The 12043-nt window shown below is 40.1% G+C and overlaps 1 protein-coding gene across 6 annotated transcripts in view; it reads right to left on the bottom strand.

The window, feature by feature from the left end:
- Positions 1–12043, bottom strand: part of LOC105482142 (kinesin family member 13B) — a 195156-nt gene that overhangs the window by 121741 nt on the left and 61372 nt on the right. For all 6 annotated transcript variants that reach the window (XM_071068441.1, XM_071068440.1, XM_071068443.1 and 3 more), the window contains exons 3-4: positions 6023–6035; positions 780–840 (exon numbers count right to left, since the gene is read on the bottom strand). In XM_071068441.1, coding sequence (XP_070924542.1) covers positions 780–840; positions 6023–6035 — 74 coding nt within the window. The remainder of the gene's footprint in view (positions 1–779; positions 841–6022; positions 6036–12043) is intronic.

The raw sequence follows: 12043 nt of genomic DNA, 5'->3' as shown, positions 1-12043 counted from the left end.
AGAGGAAGGAATGCTACACAGAATGGCCAAGAAAAGTCTGAACAGACAGGACACACTGTGTTCAGATCATGCGCTTTATGTCTAATCACATTTCTAATCAGTTGACCATCATGCCTACGTAAAGAAGTCTCCATAAAAACCTAAAAGGACAGGGTTCAGAGAGCTTCTGGATTGCTGAACACACAGGGCCCAACAGGAAGAACTCATCCAACACACCGAGAAGGTGCCACACCACCTCCACGGGGACAGAAGCTCCGGCACTTGAGACCCTTCCAGACCTCACCCTCTGTATCTCTTCATCTGGCTGTTTACCTGTGTCCTTTAAAGAAAATCCCTTGTAATAAACCCCTAAACATGAGTGTTTCCCTGAGTTCTGCGAGCTGCTCTAGCAAATTAATCAAACCAGAAGAGGAGGCTGTGGGAACCCTAACTGGAAGCCAGTAGGTCAGAAGTTCTAGAGGCCTGGACCTGCGCTGGTGGGAAGGAAGGAGCAGTCTTGTGGGACTGATTCCTCAGTCTGTGGATCTGACTCCGTCCCCAGGTAGACAGCGTCGGAACTGAATTCGAGGACGCTCAGCCAATGTCTGCTGCTTGGGGTGCAGGGAAAACCACCCCCATGTTTGGTCACACACAGTCATCTTCTGTGTTGATGATTGTTATTGCGATGTGACAGCAGATGAAACACATAGTTTGGGGGGTTTGCCAAGCAATGTAAAGGAAAAAATACTGAACACCTCTTCTATACGATCAGTAGCTGACAGGATGCTGGATTCTATTACCTGCATACTTTTCTTTGACAGATTCATCCATAGACCAGAAACAATGATCATAAGCAAACACCTGTTGAAAGTGAACATAAGTGTGTATTAAGAAAACCTTAACATTACTTACAAACCATAACTGATAGAACTGTTCATAATAGTGAAATACAACAACTTATTGTCATACAATGGGAATTAATTATGTATGTAGAGGCTTACAATGAGAACTAAACACCCTATAGGTGATATGACTCTATATTTTACACAGAAAACTATTCACAAAGTAACAAAAGAGGTTACAAAACAAAATGTGTAATAAAATGGCTATTGCACACACACATGCACCTATAGTCACACACACAGTTACACCTATAAAGTTTATTTTTTTGCAACAAAATTAGTGATCTTTGTTTTATGTTTTTATATGTTTTCAATATTTTTATTTTTGTAGTCAAAGATATTTTTAAATAACATTTAAAGATGCTCACTACAGCATGTCCAAAATAGCTTAAAATAGCAGAATGTTTAAATAAATTATGACACGCCCATGCACAAGTATAGATTTGAGGGTATAGAAGACTTACTGATTTAAAAAAAAGTTTATGTTAATGAAAAAGTTATAAAAGTCCAGAGTATGATTCTATATTTGTACAAAAAAACTATATGCATAAAAAGCAGGCACAATCTGTATTAAAATGCTACTTGCTGGGATCTTACAGATAATCTGTTTTGATCTTTCGCCTTATCACCACTTTCTAGAATATCACATAGTTCTTTTGCATTGTTTGAAAAGCTTCTTTTCACTAATTATTTCTTTTTCTTTAAACCAACGAAGCAAAGGCAAGTTTTTCACTGACTGCATCTTTCACTTTTTCAATTTCTGACAGTTTCAAATCTACTTATTCGTGTTTTGTGATTTTACCTCCTTAAAGATTTTAAATGCAATTGTTTTAAAATGTATCTCGGTTCCCATTTTGCCACACTCTCCCACTTTACGAGTCTGTTGCTATGCTTCCTGATGATGGTGTGCATGTTAGTTTGCAGGTGCATCTTAGCAGGGAGTGTTTATTTTATGGTTTACATGATTGCTTATTTTTTCCTCTCCTGATGGCCACCTTTCCATGACTAGTTTATGCTGTCATTTCCATTACCGAAGCCCAGATTTTGGTCTTCTCAAGGCCCAATGTCTCTATCCCTTCCAATTAACACAGACATTAGCTCAGTGTTGGTGGCCAAAAACTGATTGTAAGCCCACACTCACAGAGAAGGCTCACCCAAATCAGTTTTCACAAGGTGAGCTTGGCTCCAGTCCCCAACTATACACCAGTGCCCCCATGAGTCGGCAAGAGTTGAACTTCCAATCACCTCCAGGCACCTGGTCTGATTCCAAAGCCCTCAAAATATGTCACTTCAGCCCTTGCTTACTGCTGGTCCTTGAAGTTATATATGTTGTTGTTGTATTTTTCTAATTTTGGGTAGAGATGGGTCTCACTATATTGCCCAGGCTGGTCTCAGACTCCTGGCTTCAAGCAATCCTCCAGCCTCAGCCTCCCAAGTACTGAGATTACAGCTGTGAGCTACCATGCCCGGTCTAAATATGTTGTTTTTGAGTATGATAACATGATTTTCACATTTTAAAATATTTTATCTATCCCTGCTATAATTTTGGTGTTGGCAGGAGAAGGTTTCTGTGTAAACTCTCAAGATTATTTGGACCAGAAGTTTAAAGGTTAATTTCTTTAAGAAAGAAAATTAGGTTAAGATGGTAAATTAAGAATGCATACTGATATCCATCACCCAGCTAAAATTAACTCAAAATGACAGGGGGTAAGGGAAGTGGGGAAAATGCCAAAAAGGGAGACAAGGGGGGAAAAGAACAAGTTTTTGAAACCAAGAGTACTTGCTTGTGCCTGGATCAGAATTGAGAAACTCCTGAAAAAATAGTTCCGATGAAACTGATGGGGGTAAGGGTGGGGGCCTGCAGGGAGAACACAGGCTGCAAAGCCAGTGAGCAGTTCTGAGAGGTAACAGGAGGGCAACTAAAGGGGCAGGGAGAAAACCCTGGCAGCAACCAAGAGGACAATTGACTCAGCACCTCTGGACAGCTGCGGATCAGCACACCTGCGTCTCTGTGTGAAACAGCAGGCAGGGGAGACACCTGTCCCCTGGAATGGGGTAGTGAGGAGGAAGCAAGGCCAGGAAGTGAAAGCAGACCCCCAGTGGGTGACAGCTCCCAAGAGCCCTTGGGCCCAGAAGATGTCATCCAGCTGCAGTGCTGTGTTACACACTGCTCACCCTCCATGTTTTTCCAAAGCTAAAATGTATTATCTATCAGCAGTGGTGGCTCACTAAGCCATTTTCAAACAGAGAGGAACAAAAGGAGGAAGATGGAAGATGGCCCCAAAGGACTGGGCATCAAACTGGGAGGAACTACCTTGCAAACTCCAGGTGTCAACCATAGTGAGAATCATTACAGCAGAGTAGGATTAAATAAAACGTGGAGCTCAAACGAAGTTTCTCCTGCCCTAGCTTTCCACGCTCATCTCCATAATTTTATTTAATTAATTCTGTTCTTAATAAGGCTAAGTAGAAACCATCCTGATTCTTGTAAGCTTAGTTCTCACTTCAAAAGCCCCATCTCCACATGTGTATACAGTTGTCCCTTAGTATCCTGAGGGGGACTGCTTCCAGGACCTCCTATGAATACTAAAATGCATGGATGTGTAAGTCCTTGTATAAAATACTGTAGCATTTGCATATAACACATAAATATCCTCCTATCTACTTCAAATCATCTCTCGATTACTGAAAACACCTAAGACAATGTAGATGTATGTAAATAGTTGTTATGCTGTACTGCTTTTGAAATTTTTACTTTTTTTTTTTTTTTTTGAGATGGAGTCTCGCTCTGTCACCCAGGCTGAGTGCAGTGGTGCTATCTCGGCTCACTGCAAGCTCCACCTCCTGGGTTCACACCATTCTACTGCCTCAGCCTCTCGAGTAGATGGGACTACAGGCGCCCGCCACCATGCCCAGCTTTTTTTTTTTTTTTTTTTTGTATTTTTAGTAGAGACAGTGTTTCACTGACGATGGTGTGCATGTTAGTTTGCAGGTACATCTTAGCAGGGATGGTCTTTATCTCCTGGCCTTGTGATCCGCTCACCTCGGCCTCCCAAAGTGCTAGGATTACAGGCGTGAGCCACAGTGCCTGGCCCTAAATTTTGACTTTTATTGTATTATTTTTCGTAGTTTTTTAAAAACTATTTTCAACTCGCGGTTGGTTGAACCACAGACGTGAAATCTGCAGATACAGAAGGCCGACTGTATATTTACCAGAGATAGGTTCTAAATGGCACTCTCCTCTCCATTATTATTGGGTTTTTTTTTTTATTTGTCTTTCTTTTAGGGATTTAACAGTGACATTTCTTATTCCCAATTTGAGTTGAGAGGCTATCACCGAAGCAACCATACCGGAGCTAAGCCCCTGTGCTCAACATTGTTCAAAGGAACCTGAGGAACAAAGAAGGTAAGCGCCTTGCAGCTAGCAGGTTGCGGTGCTGGGATTCCAGCCCACAGTCTAGATCCAAGGTCCCTCCTCTGCACCACTAGGCTAGCCTAGCTCTATTCCCCAATATGAAAGTGCCAAAGCCTGGCACAAAGTTGGGGACTAATAAACACTTTTTATTTACTCCAGCACTCAATCTCCTCTTCAAGGCTTAGCAATTTCATAAATTATTATAGGTATCTTCCAGGCAATGATTTCATAAAGTGGACAAGCCTTTTCTTTCCAAGTAAACACTATAACAAATTCGAATAACATAGAAGCATAAAGGAAAAATCAAGGTCTCCCTGTTCAACAAGTACACCTCTCACCAGAGGTGACCTCTGAGGTGTTTAACCTCCCATGTGTTTTAAGTCAACACATTTTCTCTAAACATGCAACTGAATTAAATAAAATATGAACAATTTTTAAATAACCAGGCAATGGTTCCTTCATATCTTCAATGCAACCTCCAGCCTCTGCACCAATAAAAATAAAAAAACAGCTGGGCATGATCACTCACACCTGTAATCCCAGCACTTTGGGAGGCCGAGGCGGGTGGATCATTTGAGGTCAGGATTGACCAGCCTGGCCAACATGGTGAAACCCCATCTTTACCAAAAATATAAAAACCAGCCATGTGTGGTGGTGGGCACCTGTAATCCCAGCTACTCAGAAGGCTGAGGCAGGAGAATCACTTGAACCCGGGAGGCAAAGGTTGCAGTGGGCCGAGATCACGCCACTGCACTCCAGCCTGAGTGACAGAGCGAGACTCCATCTCAAAAAAATACATAAAAATAAGAAAACAAAAATAATCCAACACATTTTCAGTAGAAAAGATGAGAGAAAGTTTACATATATAAAGAAACCAGCGCCCTATTCAACTTTTTCTTAATAATGTTTTATACTGACAGGGTGACTTTGTTTGTCATTCAGTCCCTGTGGTTAGGGGGAAAAAATTTAATAAATAAAAGATCTTAAAAAGTCAGAGTCCCAAACAGCCATGTCTATAATACACATTTTAGCAATAATAATAGAGAACTGAATTACAATTCAGCCACGGGCTCTAAAGGAAAAACAAAACCCCAAGAATGGAGATTAGCAATCTAAGTTTCCTGGAAGTTCCAAGTAACTTCATGGTCAGATAAGAAACAGTCTTTGTGCTCACTTCAAGCAGGGCTCCACAATCCCTAAAAGACAGAGGCGAAAGCATGTTCCCTTGAGGCGGCTGCGGCTGCACAGGCTTCTGTTGGCGGGGAATGCAACCCCAGCTGTCTTGGGAGCAGGGAGGATGAGTCGGTTTTGACCACAGTTTGGAACTACCAGTCTTGAGCCAATCTATGGAGGCAGCTTGAGGCCACGCAGGTTTCTGTTGGCCGGGAATGCATCCCTAGCTGTCTCGGGAGCGGGGAGGATGAGTCGGCTTTGACCACAGTTTGGAACTACCAGTCTTGAGCCAATCTATGGCACAAAAGGAATCTGTGTTGTAGCTGCTAGGAGACCAGCCAGAAGTGGTCAAAGTGCAAATACAGCTTTTCCATAAACCTCCGGCCCTTCCCATGCCAATAAATGGCTTCAGATTTGTGAGTAGGCTGACAGCTTGCATTACTTGTATAAGATGACAGAAAATATTTTCCTTTTTGAGAAGAAAAATTCTAAGAGTTCAACAATATGCACATAAGATCTTTACAAGCATCACGTAACAAATCAAATCTCTTACCTTCGTCTGGCCCCTGAGCTCCCAAAACAGATGTCGTCATTGACATGAAAGAAAAGTTAAAACAAACAAACAAAAGTTAGTTTAGAAGACTTTTTTTGAAGGGTAAAATAATAAACATTATGTAAATTCACAGTAAGAATATAAAATACTACCTTTGAAGCCACATAGTAATTTAAAGGATAAATGAATGTCTATAAGCTAGTAAGATAGGCTGCTAATCATAGACAACTTGTGTCTCTCTGGCAGAAGGAGGACTGAGCACAGATAATTGCAACAGTCCTAATATTTCTGCCTTATAGATTTAGCTTTTATCTTTGTGTATGCCTTATAAATATATATTTTTTTAATCTTTTACTTTTTTATCATCTGGTTTCAGGTCCAAGTAGCTTTCTCTGCTTTGAAAAAGCAACAGATACTCTCTTATCTGTTCAGGCTCTTCTACAAAACAATGAATTCTATTCTGGCCAAGGAAAAAAGGCGAAATTAAAGAAACCACTAATTTCTTGCCAGTGAGTTAACCCAGCTGAGTATCCCTCATCCAAAATGCCTGAAGTGTTTTGGGTTTCATATTTTTTCTGAATTTGGGAAGACTTGCATTATGCTTAACAGTTGCGCATCCCAAATCGGAAAATCCAAACTCCAAAATGCTCCAATGAGCATTCTGTTTGAGTGTCACATGGTACTCAAAAAGTTCCAAATTCTGGAGCATTTTGGATTTTCTATGTGGGATGCTCAACCTGTACTTACTGAATTACTCACTACTTATTCCTCTCTGCACACATAAGCACTTCTAACCTCCCACCTTCCTCCCACTGAAACTGCCACTTACTGACATCTCATCAGGGGACAGGAAAATAACTCAATGTATACAACCAATGTAATCCTGAGATAGTTTCAAACTTACAGAAAAGTGGTAAAAAGTACAAAGAACGCCCATAGACCTTCCCCCGCAATTGTTAACACTGCCATGACTGCTTTTCTCCTTCTCCTTCCCTTTCCCCCCAGGATTTATATGAATAAATACACATACACACACACACACACACACATATATATATAAAATATACATTTTTTTTTTTCTGAACCATTTGAGGGTAAGTTGCAGACATGCCTCTTTTAACAATCCGGGTGTCCGAAACAGAGAAAACAGTCATGGGTTCCTGGTTTCTGTTTCCGGTTGGGCCAGTAAAGCCCCTTCCTCATCCCTCTTTTCCGCTTATCACTAGAGATAGAAACTAAAGACCACGGCTTCAGGCTGCTAAAAGCCTAAAACAAAACAGAACAACAACACAACAAACTAAGGCAGGTCGGACAAGCTTTTCTAAACTTCCTAAAAACGATGATGTTCACTTACATAATAACAGGGCAATACTGAAATCAGACAATTTTAAGAATAAAGGAAAGTACTTTTGAAACTGGAATAAAATAGGAACAATAATAATTGGCCCTTCTCAGAGGATCAAAACTCAACCTTCAGGGCCTGAAATCTGAAAGGAAACTGTACATGAAAATGTTTGTTTCCAATTGTCTTCGACCATCTCTTTGTTGCTTTGTCTTCTAAGATTTTCTTCTAAAAGAAATTTAATACTTATTTGTATCAGATGATTTCAGACAAGAACATTAAAACACCACAGAAAGTCTAGCAAATGAGTGATACCTGTTTAAGAGATTTTGGAGTAATATCCAACAGCTAATACATAAAAGAAAATAATTTCTCTGGAATAACAGATGTGGAAGAACTTCCTGACAAAAAGACTTCTGAAATGCTTATACACTACTGGCAGATATTTAAATTAGTACAACCTCTATGTAAAATAGTATGCAGGGTTTTTTTGTGGGTTGTTTTTTTTTTTTTAAAGACAGAGTTCTCACTCTTGTGGCCCAGGCTGGAGTACAGTGGCGCATTCTTGGCTCACTGCAACCTTGTTCAAGTGATTCTCCAGCCTCAACCTCCCAAGTAGCTGGGATTACAGGGCCATACCACCACATCAGCTAATTTTTTGTATTTTTAGTAGAGATGGGGTTTCACCATGTTGGCCAGGCTGGTCTCGAACTCCTGACCTCAAGTGATCCGCCTGCCTCGGCCTCCCAAAGTGCTGGGAATACAGGTGTGAGCCACAGCACCCAGGCAGAGATTTCTTAAGGAACTAAAAGTAGATCAACCATTTGATCCAGCAATCCCACTATGGGTATGCACCCAAAGGAAAGTAAGTCACTATGTGAAAAAGACACATGCATACGTATGTTTATTCTAACACAATTCCAGATTGCAAAGACCTGGAACCAACCTAAGTGCCCACTGACCAATGAGTGGGTAAAGAAAATGTGGTATATATATGCCATAGACTACTATTCAGTTGTATAAAGGAATGAATTCTTGTATTTTGCAGCACCTTGGATGGAGCTGGAGGCCACTATTCTAAATGAAGTAACTCAGGAATGAAAAACCAAATATTGCATGTTCTTACCAATAAGTGGGAGTTAAGCTATGAGCATGCAGAGGCATACAGAGTGATATAATGGACTTTGGAGACTCAGAAGAGGGGGAGTGGGAGGGATGAAGGATAAAAAGATTACATATTGGGTACAATGTACACTACTTAGGTGAGGGGTACACTAAAATCTCTGAAGTCCCTGTTGTATAACTCATCCACGTTACCAAAAACCACTTGTACCCAAAAGCTATCAAAATAAAAAAAAAATTTTTTAATAGAAAAAAGTTTTTGAAAATTTAAAAAAAAAGACTTCTGAAATGCTAGAGAGGTTACTGACATGCTATCATCTTTTCATTGTCTTTATAAGCAAAGCAGTTTCTCATCAATTGCAGGTGGCTTTGCTATAAACCTAGAGGGAGGTAAGAAGAGAATTCAACATGGATGAAAGGCCCCACTTTAGGCCAGGTGCACTGCATGCTACATGACTCCATTCTCATGATAACTTTGCAAGATACTATTAGGATTTCAGTTTTACAGATGCAAAAAATAAGGCTCAGAAAAGTCAACCCGTCTAGCACATACTACAGGCTAAACATCCCTGATCTGAGAATCCAAAATGTGAAATGGTCCAAAAATCTGAAACATTTTGAGCACCAACATGATGCTCAAAAGGTCATGTTCAAAGGAAATGCTCATTACCTAAGTATAATGCAAATATTAAAAAAAAAAAATCGAAATCCAAAACACTTCCCAAGCATTTTGGGTAAGGGATACTCAACCGGTAATAAGCAGGATGGATCTGGGATTCAAAACTAGGTCTTCTGACTCCCAAAGTCCACGTTCTTGCCCACACTGATCAAAACACTCTCAACAATCTATGAATCACACATTAACCACTGCTCCTGCTAACATTTCCCAATGTATTAATTTCTCTCATTCTAATGATTACCTAATAAAAGGTTAGCACTTGGTGCTTATGCTAGAGTACATTTACTATTCATTTTATTTATAGAAACTCCAAAGTGTCTTTTCTGAGGGGAAAAATATATATTGTGTGATATTTCAAGTTTAAATAAAATGTTTTCGTACCAAAAATATCAACTCTTCCTAAGAGACAAACAACAACTATGAAATTCAATACCATATGACACATAGCAGAAGAATCCACGGGACTAACCTGAATTCACATCATAATAAAAACAGAAACAAACCAGTAAATTAATTACAGAGCTAAGTTTGCTGCTAGGGATTCTGGTAGCTACGACAGCGAAGCTCAAATAACCTGCACAGGCATGGGACACCCAAAGATGTAATTACAACCCTGTACAAAAATAAATAAGTAAATTAATTAAACAAAACCTTGTCAAAGTGTAGCTGCAATTCAATACAGTCATGTCTCACTCATCCCAAGATCCCTTAATTAGAAACCTCAACTATCCAGATCACTGTGGAGATTCAGGAAGCAAAAGCAGCTGCTGACCAATCTAGAGAAATGTCTCAAAGTGCAAGCACTGAAGCTGTAATTTCTCAGCTGAGTTGAATTATTTTTGTTGTTGTTGTTGCTTAACTTCATTTTGAAATACTTTCAGGCTTACAAAAAGCTCCAAAAATAGTACAAAAAAATCCTGTACACCCTTCTCCAAGCTTCCTCAAATGTTAACCACCAAATGTTTCTTATAACACCACAGCCACAATGACCAAAACCAGTAAATTAACCATCAACACAGTTTATTAAATAACCTATAGATAACCTCCTCCAAATTTTTGCCAGCTACCTCCACTAATGTCCTTTTCTTGGTCCAAGACCTTGTGTTACATATACTTGTCATGTCTCCTCCAACCTGGGGCAGTTTGTCTCTCATGACCTTGACACTTGAAGAGGACTGGCCATTTATTTTGTAGAATGTCCCTCAATCTGGGTTTACCTAATACTTCCTCCTGACTAAATCCAGATTGTGCATTTTGGCAAGCCTACCACAGAAGCAACATTCGCCCTCCTTGGTGCATTATACCATGAGGTATATGTGGCGCATGTGCCATTACTGATCATGTTAATTCTGATCACTTGGTCAAGGCTGGATCTATGAGGTTTCCCACAGTAAAACTACTATTTTTCCCTTTGTAACTAGTAAGAATCATGTGGGGGATAAACTTTGAGACTATGGAAACACTCTGTTTCTCATCATACTTCAACCTGCGAATGTTAGCACCCACTTGTAATTCTTGCCTGCAACAACTATTACCTCCCAAATAGTGACTGTTTAGTTACTGGAGACCTCCCCAGCCCAGGTAGATCATCATAGATGAATGTGCTTTTTTGGGAGCAGGCAGCTTGGGAAACAACAAACGATATGGCTGCATATCTGGGATAAAGACAGTTATCTATGAATAAACTACCTTCTTCCTTTTTACTGATCTGCCTTGGGGGCTCGTGCTCACTTCTCATTGAAATAACAAATCACATCATACAAAGAAATCAAATTATATCTGTAATTTCTAGAATGCCAGAATACGAAGAATTTTATAAACTGATCACCTCTGAAAATGTTGTAATACTTCTGTCCATGACACACAAAAAAATTGATATTGCGTCCAAAAGTAAACCACACAGTATCACATATGTGTAAAACACAAAACAACGTCAGTAGAATGGAAAGTTACAGATCAATTACTGTTATCAACTACCAAAATAAAATACTGAATCCAAATCCCATCACCTCTTTTAATTCTAAAGGTCTGAGTTGCTGAAATCTTCACAACTGAAATATATGGAATCTCTGTTTCAACAAGACCCCACCCCAACCCGCTGTATAACAGATGTATACATCACAAAGAGCTTATTCTAATACAGCCATCCTACGTCATGATACTGTTGCTTTTTTGAACTTAGCTGGCACTACCAGCAACCAAACAACAATCTGTGTGATGAGCATGATTTTTTTCTTTGTCACTCCTCCCCCAATGTACTTTCCACACGCGGAATGAAGCCGACCTGACTTGAAATTTAGAAAGTGACTACACTCACAACAGAAGCTTCTCAACGTTTGCTTACTCCAGCCAACTCTCTGTAAGAAGTACAAATATCACAAACAGGCCCGTTCGCTGTGTTCTCAATATCTAGAATTTTCCATCCACTTTTGAAGGATAAATTCTAATAGCAACATTGATAAAATAGAGTATGACTGGAGAATAATAGCATTCAGGAAGTGGGGGGATTTGAAAACTCTACCAGTGAAAGAAGTGGAAATGCCTGGAGTGGGTAAGATGAGAGGAAGATAGGCTGCCCACCCTCGAAGCTGACGGGACTCATACCTGGCAGGGGAGCTGACTTGTTTTAGGTCACTTCCTTTGCATTCAGTAAAATCTACTGGGAAAAGCTGCCAGAAGTGGGATATCTCTTTATTTTATTGTTGTTTTGAGACGCAGTCTTGCTCTGTTGCCCAGGCTGGAGGGCAGTGGCAAGATCTTGGTTCACTGTAACCTCTGCCTCCTGGGTTCAAGCAATTCTTCCACCTCAGCCTCCCAAGTAGCTGGGACTACAGGCACCCACCGTCATGCCCAGCTAATTTTTGTACTTTTAGTAGAG

The sequence above is a fragment of the Macaca nemestrina genome, chromosome 8, assembly GCF_043159975.1.
Source record: "Macaca nemestrina isolate mMacNem1 chromosome 8, mMacNem.hap1, whole genome shotgun sequence".
NCBI classification, from domain to species: Eukaryota; Metazoa; Chordata; class Mammalia; order Primates; family Cercopithecidae; genus Macaca; species Macaca nemestrina.
The sequence above is the reverse complement of the archived record's forward strand: the minus strand, read 5'-3'. Positions and strand labels throughout refer to the sequence as shown.